Genomic DNA, 13,936 nt, shown 5'->3' with positions numbered 1-13,936 from the left:
TGAAGGGAGAGCGCTGCCTCAGGCGGGCAGCCCGCCATCCCGCGCGCCCTCTCAGAGGCGGCTTCGCCCGCCCGCTCCTTTAAGCCAGGTTCCCGCCCTCGGACGTCACGGAAGGGTGGTGCTCTAGAGCAGCGAGGCATGGTGCGCTGCCAGCTTGCTAGGGAAGCTAATTAGGGTCGTGTCAGGTCGACTCCTGAAGGGGTGGCTGGTGCACGCTGGGGTGGTCGGTCCCCCGCGCACCCTCCCGCCGGGGCGCATTCTGCATCCCGGTCGGGGTGCACGGAGGCGGGGTGAACGGGTGCCCGGTCCCCGGGACGCCGACCCCGCTCTTCCCCCGGGGCTCTGGCCCCCGCCTCCTTTCGGTCCCTTCTCTACCACGGGGCGCTGCCCGCAGCCGGTTCCGACGGCGGGGGCTGGCCCCAGGGCTCGGGGCGGGCCGGGAGTTTGGTAGCCCCGGGGCGGAGCGCAGGCGGTGCCCGCAGCCCCGGGAGCGGTACGGCGGCGGCGACGGGTCCCCATGGCCCTCCCGGCGGAGGCGGCCCGGGTGGACGCGGACTGGCAGGAGGTGAGCGAGCCCCGCCGGTGCCGGGACCCCCGGGGACGGCAGCTGACCTCTCTCCCGGGACCCTTCCCCCCCATCCCCTCCCCGCCTGTACCGGCCAGCCCTTCCCCAGCCCCGTGCCCTGCGGCAGCCCTGCCCGCTCCTCTCCAGCGGCTGCGGGCTGGGACCTGCCCCGGCACCGGTCCGTGGGTCCCCGGTGTGTGCCTGCCCGGGGGGGCGGCGGGGGGCCGGGGGCTGGCGGGGAAGAGGCCGAGCCGTGCTTAGCTCCCATTCTTCCTTCCCCACCCAGATCTACTCGGCTCTGCAGTGGATACAGTTCACCATGGCCGTGCTCAGGTACAACGCACTGCTCACCCCGGGATGCCGGGCTGGAGTTTCGATCGCAACAACGATTTTCTCCAGGGAAGATTAAAAAGAGGAACGGCTTATCCCAGCTCCTGCCCCAACCTCTGCTTTGTTTTCTCAGTGTTGTAGGTTCCAGCTCAATTATTGCCTACGCCGTCTTTCAAAATGCAGTGCGGTCCCCCGAGGTAAGGACTGTGCCTCTCTTTTTCCTCCCTAAATCCAGGTGGTGGTACTTTGCAAAGACTCGGGTGGGTCGGATGTAACTGCAGATCTGTGGTTTATGTGGTTAAACCTTGTTTAAGGCTTGCCAAGAGTTCGGCCATTTGCCTGTGACAGGAGTTGCAGGGACTAACCTTGAGCTGTACCCACGCAGGGAGCAGCAGGTTCCTTAGCCCCGTGCTTTCTGCCGCTCTAGGAACATCCTCCAGTAGTTCAAACATCCTGAGAACAGGGATTTGTTAGCCAGTGTCCTCCTCTGTGGGGTAAAACACCTGGAGGGCTGAGGAGCTGTGTACAAAGCCGCTGAAGTGCAGATCAGAGCAGTCCCCATAGGAAATGTAGTTACAGGTGTGTCTGTCTGTCTATCTTCAGGTGTTCCTGAGTAGTTTTTCCAGGCAGGTGTGCTACTAAAACTGATAGAGCTCAAAGATGCTGCAAAGTTCAGACAAGAAGACACTTGAAAGAAAAAGCATTTGTTGTGCCAGGCTTTGGAAGAGGGACCCTCATTGTGCCCAGGAGCCCTGAACTCCTCGGGTGTTGGGGTGGTGGGGCTGGGGCACAGACCTCCCTTGGGCTGGGGCTGTCCACATGTGCACAGCAGATCTGACATGAGTGCAGTGCCTGGCATGTCCCGGGTGCATCCTGCATACAGGGTGTGTGTGTGTGTAGGGAACCACACGCATCTGGGATGTGTCCGATGTGCTGAGCAGGAGGGTAGCACGTCTGCAATAACCACAGACCTCCATCCAAAGCGTGCTGGGCTCTTGCTGTCTGCAGGCAGTCCCTCTGTCTGTCCAGGACTCACCTGAGGTGGTGCATGACCTGGGAACCACACAGTCCAGCCTGCAGACCACACGGGTTACAGGCTACTGCTGAGAGCCATGGGGCTGTAGTGTTGGAAGGACACTGTCTTTGTCCTTCCCTCGTCTTCAGCATTCTTTGTACATTGTGGGTTTGATCTGCAGCCTGGAGGACAGAACTTCCAGGGAACGCTGTGAGCTATTCCCAGAGAAGGGAAGCATGCAGTCAAGCCAACAACTGATGCATTGTTGGATGAAGCAGGGGGAGGAGAACCTAAGTCCAGGTTTGCAGGGCAAATCTGCACCGCTTACAGCATGCAGGGCAGTCTCACACCCAGGCAGCTGGCCTCTTGGAAACACTCTGCCCAGCGCATCGGGAATGAGCTGTGGAGATCTCTCTGCATTCCCAAGGAGGAATGAACGCTGGGACTTCACCTTAGTACAGGGATAGAAAACCTGCCTGAGGCTGTGCTGTGCGAGGTGCACATCAAAGATGCACACCCCCCACTCCCCCCCATCACATCTGCTACATCTGGAGAGCTCCAGACGTGGTTCCCCACTCTGGTATAACATGGGAGGGTCCTGCTGTGATTCAACAGCCTCGGCCTGTTTACTTCCATGGCTAGAAGTCGGAATTACTCAGGAGCCCTTGTGCCATCAGTCATATGATGTGGCTGTGCCGTGGGAGCCATGCTCTGGCTGCTTGGGAGCCACTCATGGCTCCAGGTCACAGATGGACCCTTCCTGCTTGAGGGACTCCAGATGTTTTTGCTCAGATCATTACTGTGAATTCTGATGGGAGGGTTGGATACCAGCTGGAGTGACTTGCCTGCAGCAGGGTTCCAGGCTCGTGTTCTGCTCGTCTCATTGTTGGTGTTTCAAAAGCTGCAAAGTCTTCACTAACTTCCCCATCGTCTTGTCCCCACGTTTCTGGTCTTAAGGGGAAATATGTAAACAAAGGGTCTGGAAGAGATCCATATCAAGGCTTGCCACAAACAGCTTATTCCTGAGTCATAAGGCTCCAGAATAAAATGTTTAAAAACAAACAGCTCTGGAGGCTGAGAATAGAATAATGTTATAAACACTTCCCCTCCTGCCTCCAGCCTAGGAAATCAAATATTGCATTCTAGAAGCTTGTTCTCTGTCTCTGTGGGGTAAATAAAGCTCTTCAGCCCAAGCTAAATAATGTGGGAGATTATGAAAAGCAAGGAAGAAAGAATTTCCTCTGTCATGTCAACAGGTTCTGTGCGGGCAGATGTCCCTGGGCAACGGCCAGAGTGAGCTCGTCAACATGGATGCTCCAGCCCAGCAGCTCATCTGAATCATTACGTCTTTACATTCCCTTCCTCTATTTTATAAATACCATTTGTTGGGGTTTGTTTTTTTTTCTTTTCCCTTTTGCAACAGCCACACCGCCTTTCACTTACCACTATGTCACCTACTTCTTTATTCAGATCGGTGCCAAAATAGCTCCTCGACCAAACAGCGGTGCCTCACTCCAAGGATACTTGTTGCTAGAGAAAGGGGTCACCTGTTTGATTGCAGAAATTGCCTCTTTGCTTATTCCAGAGCTGGTTGGTTTTAACCTGCCATGCTCGCAAACTGGACTGTGTCCCCAACTGGGACTTTGGTTCTGCACCAGCAAGGAAAAGCCTGACTAAAAGAAGATGATTCATAAATGCCACGATGTACAAATTGGCTCTGGGTATTTAGTTAGCAACAGCAGTTTGATTTAGTGTGTCGATGGGTTGGATGGTACAAATACAGAGCTGGACAGACAAGGGTGTTTGAGGAGAGGCAGAGGACCAGTTGTGCTGCTGCATGGCAGTGGGGAGCCCAGAAAACACCAGGCAGATCTCCCTAAAACTGCACCTAAGGACAGAGCTAGCTCAATCAGGCCTACCTTTCTGCTTCCCAGTCTTACTAAGCTTGCTCTTGTTGCTCACTGGAGCTAGACAAACATAACACAACGCAGTGGGTGGAAAATGGTTACTCAAAGGTGCGATACTGAGGCAAATCTCACCAAAACCTCAGTTCCATAAAGGATAAGGATCTTAAAAATCAGGGCCTCCTGAGATGTTTCCATGCTTTGTTTAGCATTGTAATTTCCAGGGAGGGGCGGAGGGGGGGAAGGTGGAATAATAAAAGCACCATCATTTTCTCTCCAAGATGCTGAAAATTAGGTACCAAAGACTACAATTAAGAACCTAGGTAATTAGGCTGCTTTTCCAGAGTGTCTGCTCTCCCTCTAACAACGAAAATATTAGCCAGAATTCCACACAAATGTTTTCCTGCAGTGTTTACAGCCCTTTTTGGCCAGTGCATGTGAACTGGAAATGGGCTGGAAACTGCCATTAGAGGAGACGCGACTCTCGAGCGAGACGCGATGTGCAGCAGAGAGAAGAGCAGCTCTCAGAGTGGAAATGAATCTGGTTTGTATGCCAGATTAAGCTTTAGTCACCAACTGAAATGACATGTAACACTCAGGAAAAGTGTCTGTTTCAAGTTATTTCAGACCCAAAGGAGGGTTTGTGTTTGCCAAAAGTTTGCTTTCTCTCTCAGTTGATTAAAAAAATAACATTTCTCCCTGCCAGCCTGTCCTGTTATGCAAAATTATAACATTCTGGACCTTTGAGATGGTTTCTGTAAGGCTTGGTGCTGCTCTTGGATCCTGGGGCATCGTTACTGGCAGAAAGGGTGATTAGAGCTGGTTATCTGCATTGACACTGCTCCTGAGAGCAGGAATCAGTGTGGGGTTTTGCACGCAAAGCCAGCGGCCCTTCCAGAAGAGCTGGGGGATGAAAGCAGGTTTAGATGAGGGGTTACAGCTGCTGCCGTGGGTGGTCATGGACGATGTTGTGACCATCGCTCGGACCCGCTGACCAATTTCGCTTTCCCCAGGTTCGTCCACTTTTCTACCTGAGCCTCTCTGACCTCTTTCTGGGCATGTGCTGGCTCGCTGGGACGCTTCTCTACAGCACACCAACCTCCAAGCAAGATCTCATCTGCTATAACCTGCAAGCGACGGGACAGGTGAGTAGCCTCGGCATCACCATCCGTGCTGTTACTTTTCACTTGTTGTCTTAATTAGCCTCACTGATGATCACAGTGTGGCTGTGGGGGGAATATTTCCAGACAGGCTTTGGCAGAGACTCTCTATGTGAACTTGACTGATCAGATCTCCTCGTCTTGTGCACAGAACGGAGATAATGATGCTTGGGTTAAGGTGTATCTGGTTTGTGAGAAGCAATAAGGAAGGCAAAGAAAGTGTTTCGTTGTTGTTGTGTTTGTGTTGCTTGTGTAAAGTGAGTAGATGGGTCTTCATCTGTTTCCTGTTGGATCTGTGCCCATGATGATCTCTGTTCTTCTCACACGGCAGCTTTTCTATTCCTCTTCATGTTTCCTCTGTCTTGGGCAGGAACAGGCAGGTTCTGCGATTCGCATCAGCTCAGAATTAGGACATTACTCTTATAAACAGCCCTGCTTTTGCTGACCTGGCCCCATCCTCTCTCAGACAATCCCAAGGATGCTCAGGGGCTGCTCTGTGAGCACGAGCTGAGCCCCGTACCCCAGCAATTCAACTGCTTTCTCCCTTTTAAAGGACCCACAAAAACCTGTCTGGGAAGAGCAAGTAGCCATCAGGACCATCAATGTGTGTCACGTGCTCAGGCAGCTCCCAGAGAGCGTGATGCAAATGTCCTCACTGAAGCTGGAGAGGTCCTCCGTGTCCTCATGGTTCTCCATGTCCTCACTGCCTTGCCTTTGCGTTGCAATGGAGGACATGGAGACGTGGAAGCAGGGAAGGGCAGGGAAGCAGCTGTGTGTGCGGTATGGAAGCGTTTGCGCTGCCGTGTGCCTGGGGACGGGTGCTGGCAGCCCGGGGTTGTGCCAGCAGCTGCTGTGGTGGGTAAAGCCATAATGCCTGTGATGCTGAGAGCAGCTGTTCCGCTCCCAGCTTATCTCTGGTTTCTCTCGCTCCCCTGTGCTGCCATGGAAGCGGCGCAATATGTTCACATTGAGAGAAGGAAACAGTGGGGTGTTCGTAGCACGGTCGCTTGGGAATGATGTGGAACGATGTCAAAGATGCTTCTTAGCTGACGGTGCTGGAGAAGAGAAGAGTTTGGGAGAGGCTTTTCAGGGCTGGAAGGTGGAAGGAGCATGTGGGGCTGAGGGTATTCCTGAGCTGTTTCCCTTGCAGCTTTGCCTGGAGGCCAGTTCTTAATGCTGGTGTGATGATTTTACAGCCTGGAGAAGCCGGGTTGCATCACTAGCAGAGCAGCAGGTTGGATGCAGACAATACACCATCGTTTCTCAGGGGCGATGCTACAGGTGTGCAATGCTCCCATGCATTCCTGGCTCTTCTCTGCCCATGGGTCTCCGGGATGCCGACAAGGCATAAGGAGCTTTACTTTTGCCCTGGGAAAGACAGCACAGGTAGGCAGAGCTGGCCTTCCAGGATTCACCATTACCTCAGCCCCATGGGTGATGGTCAGGCTGCTGGGGTGGGGGTGTGCAGGGTGCCTGCCAAATCCCGACCTTGGCCACAGGGGTCCCTGGGCTTCTCTCCCACGTGCCACCAGCAGACCACCCCCATCAGGAGGACTGCCAGGGCGGCAGAACCGGCAAGAGCTGTGGCTGCTGTTTGCTCTGGAAGAAATTAAAACAAACGGAGCACTTGCCATAGCAACCCTGCCCGCATGGCACACACACGTGACACGGTGCAGGACACCTCCCTGCCGAACACCCCAGCAGTGCCCTTGGTGGTGGGAACACCTTGTGCATAAGTAGGAGGCAGTAACAGGTTTAACCAGCAGCTTCTGCAGGGCATAAGTGATCTGTAACCGAAGGCAGTGAGCACACATCTCCTGGCCCTACGCTGCCTGTGTCTCGCCAAGGGGTGTGTCCCTGGGTGTCTCGTAAGCACCGGTGGCTTCTTTGCAGAGAAACCACTAGAAGATGTCAAATGCATTGAGTGACAAGGGTGGGGACAGGCTCAAGGCTCCTCAGCAACAGTGTTTGCCGATGGCAGCCCTTGGCAAGATTCATGCTCTGGTCCATGTGATAGGGTTGTCTCAAGGGACTAACTGATACATGTCGGTGTATTCAGCCTGTTTGCCATTGCTTTATCGCCAAGGGTTGATGTTGCAGTGGATAGAATGCCCCTGCCATCCACACCATGTTGGAAAGGAGGCAACTGCTTTGTTTCTTGGACTTTCCATTTCAGCTCCAGACTCTTCGGTTGATGTCCAATGCAGATGCTTCTCCCTTCTGCTGTCCCTTGATTTATTCCCTGCTCCTCCCTGCCTTGCCTTTGCGTTACAATAATAATCCCCAATAGCGATTACGATTGTAACTGCACAATTCCCCCTCTCCATATTCTTCTGGTTCATTTCCAGTGGCCTAATAATGTCCTGGCAGGCTCAGTGCATGCTGGGGAGCACAATGGGGAGCCACAGAAGTGTTCTAATGAGGGCCCCTCGCGTCTCCCAGCCCCTGTGTTATCTCCTCAGGGTGAGCGTGTCAGGGGGCTTAGGGGAGCAGAACTCCCTCTTCTTGCTGCTGGCAACTTCACATGTGCCTTTTGGTTCCCCCTTCCAAAAAAAAAGAAGGAAGTGCTGCTGTTTTGTGAGCCTCTCTGAGGCAGGAGAATGATCTCTGTGGGCTGTTTTCAGTGACCTTCCCTGCGAGTAATTGAGGAAGGGCGACAAACCCTCATTAAGCCTTGTCTAATGAGCTGGAAAGTCACTGTAACGTTCCTGCTGTGCTGTAGCAGCGCCTTGGACTCAGCCTCTTGAGTCAGTCAAAAGCATTGGCAACCTCAGTGGAGGAGACCAACTTTATTGATTACCTTCCCAGACTTAGACGATGTCGGGGCGGCAGACCTGCGTTCCTTGTCTTTTTTTGGCAAAGGATAGGAAATCCATAGAAACCTTCACTTGCCCAGCCCTTCCTCTTTGCCACCGAAGCATGCGTTTCCTGTGAGGGCCGCAGCACGCGCATAGAGATAGCGTGATTAGGCAGCGCTGTTTATACTCAGCTGCATGGAGGAACCGCGGGTTCCAAAACAAATGTGAGAAAGATTTGGGGTTCTTTTACAGGAAATTTGAGATTTTGGTCTCATCACAAGGTGGTCTCCAGGGCTGTGAAACTCTCCATAGGGAACTGTGGCTTGTATCTTTTCTTCCCTCCTTTTTTCCCATGGAGTGAGAAGGGCTCTTAGGATGTTACCTTGGGCTTAGTGCAGATCTGCTCTGCCCCTGCTTTCCTTTTTAAATATACTATTGTTTTCTGTTTCCGTGAATTCACTGTGTAGTGAGGTCATTATGGGCAAAGCAAATCTTAAGCACCGTATCTGTGGTGTGTTTCCCAATGGATGTAGCACAGAGAGGGTCCAAGTGCCTTTGAACCCTTTGTTGCCAGGATTTGGGCTGAAAAAATGAGCCAAGTCACAAAGATTTATACTTTTAAGACAGTCCTGCTGTCATTAGTTCTCCTGTCCCTGGTTTGAGGCCAAAATGAAGCTGCCTTTGCATGGTCTGAGGTGGGAGCCCCTCCTCTCCCTGGCTCTTCCCAGTTGGTGTCCCACTGTAGACATGAGCACATGGACCCTCACCTTTGGCAGCCCACTATGCTGTTTAGCATCGTACCTCTGTCCCTGGACTTCGGGTTCATCAGTGATGAACTAAAAGTGCCACAGGAACTATTATTTGAGGCCTGACGTACTGCCTGTTCCTGTTTCTCAGATATTCTACGTGGCCTCTTTCCTGTACACTGTCAACTACACCTGGCATCTGTACACAGACCTGAAGTTGAAATACAATCAGAACCTCTTCCGGATTCCCCCCCAGGTAAGTAGGACCGACGTGCCTTGACTGTTGGGTACCGAGGCCTCACCGTGGGGTTGTGGTGGGCTTTAGAAGGTGCCTACATAACCCTGTATCACTGCAAGGGCTTTGAAGGCCCTTCTGCCCCAGGGCTGTATGAATTGGGGCATCTTGCCCACTGAGGTCAGTGGAGTTAGCACTGGGTCTGCTGTAGCTTCTCACTGGAAGGTTAGATTTGCAAGACTAAAGCAAAGGCCAATGGCAGTGTACATCTCTGAGCAGAGAAGGCTCAGAACTGGCTGTTGGTGACTTCTGCAGGTAGAATTTGCACCAGCTGAGGGGTTTGTTGCTGTCACTGTCTTCTGCCAGTGCACAGCAGAGGGGATGGGAAAGCGGGGGGGGCGCCTGGACAGCCTGGAACTGAGGGCCAACTAATTCCGTCCTCCCCAGGTGTTATATGGCTTGGAGAACGTCAGCCAGGTATTGGGAGAGTTTGAGATGGGAGGTGTGACGTAAGTGAGCTAGTGATAAAAGACCAGTTGGCTCTGTGCACAGTGGCCAGTCCTCACTTCATCATCGCTGGCCTTTACAAAAGCCCTTTGGGAATCCAGTGTAATCGCTGGGAACTGAGGAACAAGGACATAGCACTCAAAAAAAAGAGAGAGGCTGAGCAAACATTTCACATACCATATGACCACAACCTCTCCTTGCGGTTGTTTCATTCCTCACACCTAATTAAACAGCAAGGTCCTGTCATCGCTGTAACCGGTGTGTTGCTCCTGATGTATCGCTGCAAGATGACAGATTCCTCGTGCAGCTCTTCCCATTGCACCCATCAGACCCTTTTCCTTCCTTTTCCCTAGAGATTTGTTATATCCCAGATATTCCCTGTGTTGGTTTGGGAGCAGCAGGCTGGGTGGATCAGTCTGTATTTCAATTTCTCTTGTCCATAGGGTTTGCATCCACTTGTAGGGCTGGTTTCCTTCTTGCTGGAGTCCTGTTCAAAACACAGCACTCCCCCAGGAGCTCCCCACCACTACAGCTATGCCCACATTGTATTGTCACAGCTGGCGTGTGGCTGCCAGCTGCCAAAACACATGTCCTGGTGAGCAGAGACAAGGGCAGTCCAAAACGCCCATGGTTCTTCATCAGAACATAGTGTTTCTGAGTAGCAGGGCCAGGTTCAGTGAACAAGCAGTACAAATAATGAGTAAGTTACACCAGAGAGCTCATCAAGTGTCCGCTCCTTGGTCAGTTCCAAGTCCCCTTCTCAAATCCTGTGGGAGAACAAGCCGGTAAGCAGCTGGAAGCATTGGCTGAGTCTGTTGCAAGCCAGCACAGACTGAACTCGGTGGTGCTGATTCAGTGCAGGGTGTTTCTACTCAGTCTGAGGGTTAACCTGGGTCTGAAGAACCCTCAAAAGCTGAAGAGCTCCCTGGGAGCTGGTTGCTGTGAATGGCTGTGCAGAAGCAATCCTTTAATTAGGCTCTTTTGGATTTTTGTAGGTTGTAGATTACGCGAGTTGCATTGGCCGAATAGCAACGATCTGCTCCAGGTAAGGGTCCATTCTTTCTGGCAGAGTTAGGTGGCTTTGGTGAAGTGCAGTGTGCTGATCTCTGCTTCCTACAGAGCCTGAAGCAAGCTTGACTAAGACCTGTGTTTGCCTCGTGGGGAAAAGCAGAGTGAGTCAGCAAACTCAGAGCAAGAGGCTCTGGGTATAAGGGCCTTTTCCCAGTGGAGTTAGTTACAACTGTAGTAACTGTGTGTAGCTTTCTGGAAAGTTCTCCTTTTGCTGATGTCTCACCTGAATGAATGAAGGCATCAAAGTTGGTAATGATAAAACACTCTTCCAGAGCAGTGCCAATAAAAACCAAGTGTTTTTAAGTCCTTGACAGTGCCAGGAGAAAAACCAAGTGGTGTTTGGTGGGGGGTGTACGAGCAGTGCAGTGCAATAACTAATAACTGCTGGTGTCCTTGCTCCTCTTAGCCTGATTCCTTTCCTTCTCATGGTGCCTGTGTTCTGCCTGGGCAACAGCAGTAATTGCTACCAGAACTTCAGCCAGAAGCACGGGTAAGCCTCACACATCTCTGAAACTGCCCCAGCTGCTGCTGGGTCACGGCAGGAGCTCAGGCTGTTCCCTTGGTCCCCACAGGTGTCTCCTGATGCACTCAGAAGTAGCCATGCCCACCAACGAGCCACAAAACCTGAGCGGCTCTGTTTGCCGCGCGATGCATTTCTACGGCATTGGGGTCTTCCTCGTTTCCTTCCTGATCAGCTTCATAGCCATCCTGGTAAGAATCGTAGCCTTTGCATGCTGGCCATGGCACCCAGATGATCGGTGTGAGAAGATTTTCCCCTTTCTGTCTTCCCACCTTTGTTTGGATGGGACCAGAGGCGAGGCAAGGTCAGGGGCAGAACTAAGTGGGGCTGGTTCCCTTTCACAAAGGGTGCTCGGGGAGAGAAAACATTGTTGTGCCCCCATATAAATACATCTGGAGTCACAGAATCGTAGGGGTTGGAAGGGACCTTGAGAGATCATCAGGTCCAACCCCCCTCCCAAAGCAGGTTCCCTAGGACAGGTTGGCATCCAGATGGGTCTTGAGTATCTCCAGAAATGGAGACTCCACAACCCCCCTGGGCAGCCTGTCCCAGGGCTCCGTCACCCTCACTGTGAAGATGTTCTTCTGCATATTGATGCAGAACTTCCTGTGCTCCAACTTGAAGCCATCGCCCCTTGTCCTGTTCCCACAGACACTGAGAAGAGGCTGGCCATTTCCTCCTGTGTCCCACACTTGAGATATTTATAAACATTAATAAAATCCCCTCTCAGTCCTCTTTTCTCCAGGCTGAACAGCCCCAGCTCACTCAGCCTTTCCTTGCAGGGGAGATGTTCCTATCCCATCCTTCTGTCAGTCTAGCCAGAGAAGGGTTTAGTAGGTAGAGGATACTCAGAACACAGCAGCAGAGATTTGCCTCCTGCGTGGGCAAACAAGAGCCCAAACCATCATCTCCGAGGCTTCTGTTCAGAAAAAGGTCCCATGAAAAGCAGCCACTCTCCTCCAGGGAGTACACTTTTGGGTGAAAAGGTTCAAGTAAAGCTAAAGGAGGGAAGGTTTAGATTAGGTATCTGGGCAAAGTTCTTTACAGAGTGAGTGGTGAGGGGCTGGAACAGGCTGCCCAGAGAGGTGGTGGATGCCCCATCCCTGGAGGTGTTCAAGGGCAGGTTAGATGGGGCCCTGGGCAGCCTTGTGTAGATCCAGGCCTGGAGGTTGGTGGCCCTGCCTGTGGCAGGGGGTTGGAACTCTGTGATACTAGGGGTCCCTTCCAACCCAGACCAGTCTGTGATTCTATAAGAGATTGCAGTGGGATGCTCTGTCCTAGATAACGAGCCAGAGCAGAGTGTGTGCACCAGCAGTGATGTACTCTTGTTGTTTTTTAGGTTATACTCAGTCAAGCCCGAGGTTTGTACAAAAGGTTCGTAAACTCCACGGGATTCCTGGGCGATCAGCAGTGGGCCATGATTAAGATGGTAGAACAACGTGTGATTTTTTACCCCGTCGCATTCTTCTGCTGCTGGACCCCAGGTTAGCAGAGACCCAAGTTGCTCTCACAATAGTCCCCTGGCAATGAAACTCAGAAGAGGCCAGGGGTTAAAGCAATACCCTCTTGTCCATCCCATTTCACAGCTGTCCTCCTTGGGGTACTGAAGCTGACAGCGTCAATGAACAGCACTGTCTACATGGCTCTCCTGATTCTACAGGTAAACGTCTTCCTCTGCAGCCCCCCCACGTTTCTCCTTCCCCTTTCCAACAGGCAAGTGGGCATTTGTTTGCCTGTTCCTGATCTCTGATAGACAAAGCGTGTCTGTAGCCACAAAGCTCCAAAGTACTTCTGGGTAGCAAAGAACTTTCTTAGTGGTTTCAGGGTTTTTTTCACGGGCTTGAAAAGGTCTCAGGAGCCAAAAGCACAGTGCCATGGGAACTGTGGAAAGCAGGACTAGAAGGGATCCCCAGAAATCAGTTAGTTTATTCCCTTTCTATCCAAGTTTCCCCATGCAATTCCTCCCTGACTCTTGTCCAGCTGCTTCATGGGCCTGAAGGCAGCATTGAGCAAAGATGATGAAAATACCTGTGTGATTCCTGTATCAGGAAGATAAAAACCATGGTGGAAGTGGGAGGCTTGGCATAGCACTCCAGGTTTGACAGCCTGGCAGGGAGCCGTGGCATTGCTGCGCTGTGCTGCCTGGCGTGTGAGCCCTCATCTCCTCTGTGGTCTCTCCCAGGCTCTGACAGCAGCTTCCCAGGGGCTTCTGAACTGCATCATCTACGGCTGGACGCAGCACGCCTTCCTCTCCCTCAAACGCAACGCCTGCCGGGACGTTGACACCCAGACTCCTCTCTTGCGCTCCCAGAAGAAGTTCTACGCCAGCACCCTCCCCGCCAGCCCGCCGGACGCAGAGGCGTCCACATCCACCCTGCTCTGATGAGTCCCTGCGTCAGAGGAGAACAGGCCAGGTCCCAACGAGACCACATCGTGTTTTGGCAATGTCAGCCAGACCCGGAATCGACCTCCCTGGGGTGAACTGTCTCACCAGCAGTGGATTTAGCTGCTGTGCTGGAGAGGCCTGAGCAGAGCTATCAGAACCAGCCCCTCCCAGTGAAGATATTTATTTTACAGGTTTGTATGGACTGTAAATGGACTCTTTAAACATGGTAAATATTTAGTACAGACTTTTTTCCTTATGGAAATATCTAGAAACACAGCAAATGACATGTAACAGCTTAGAGATCGATCTGGTGCAGCTCCCATGCGGGGAGGTGGTACAAGGATGTTTTCCTTTACTTCCCCAAGTATTTACCATTGCAACTTTACAAGTAAAGCAGAAGCGACTGTTTTTTTTCAATCTCTGGTTTTCATTCACTCTGAACACAAGGGCACGTTCCATGCCAACAGCCAACTGCAAGGAGTGGAGAATGACATAGCCGAATCAGCGCCTGCACCCTGTGTCTCTGCACATTCCCATCCTGGTCCTTGTGCCAAATCCCATGCGGCTACAACCTTCGGAAAAATAAACACCTTCTGGAGCATCTCTCCTGAATCAGGTGAGGAGGACTTAGCAGGAATCTGTCTATACTCTTCTAGATGCCCAAGTGAATTACTTGCTAAGGGCTCACTGTCCTACAGA

General features: G+C 52.3%; 1 protein-coding gene across 1 annotated transcript; it reads left to right on the top strand.

The window, feature by feature from the left end:
- The first annotated feature begins 502 nt into the window (after positions 1 to 502).
- TMEM116 (transmembrane protein 116) lies at positions 503 to 13,645 on the top strand. The gene is made up of 11 exons (XM_084271848.1): positions 503 to 565; positions 852 to 898; positions 1,029 to 1,092; positions 4,828 to 4,959; positions 8,670 to 8,774; positions 10,256 to 10,305; positions 10,738 to 10,821; positions 10,904 to 11,042; positions 12,191 to 12,335; positions 12,438 to 12,511; positions 13,034 to 13,645. Exons 1-11 carry the CDS (start codon positions 518 to 520, stop codon positions 13,232 to 13,234), a joined length of 1,089 nt encoding a protein of 362 aa, XP_084127974.1. The 5' UTR covers positions 503 to 517; the 3' UTR covers positions 13,235 to 13,645.
- Positions 13,646 to 13,936: the final 291 nt, after the last annotated feature.

Source organism: Gallinula chloropus (genome assembly GCF_964237585.1).
Source record: "Gallinula chloropus genome assembly, chromosome: 17".
NCBI classification, from domain to species: domain Eukaryota; kingdom Metazoa; phylum Chordata; class Aves; order Gruiformes; family Rallidae; genus Gallinula; species Gallinula chloropus.
Note: the sequence above shows the minus strand (reverse complement) of the source record. Positions and strands in the feature narration are given on the sequence as shown.

Coding starts and splice junctions, on each gene's coding strand:
- TMEM116 (XM_084271848.1), top strand. CDS start 518: ATGGCCCTCCCGGCGGAGGCGGCCCGGGTGGACGCGGACTGGCAGGAG. Junction 566..851: donor TGGACGCGGACTGGCAGGAG/GTGAGCGAGCCC, acceptor TTCCCCACCCAG/ATCTACTCGGCTCTGCAGTG. Junction 12,512..13,033: donor TGGCTCTCCTGATTCTACAG/GTAAACGTCTTC, acceptor GGTCTCTCCCAG/GCTCTGACAGCAGCTTCCCA.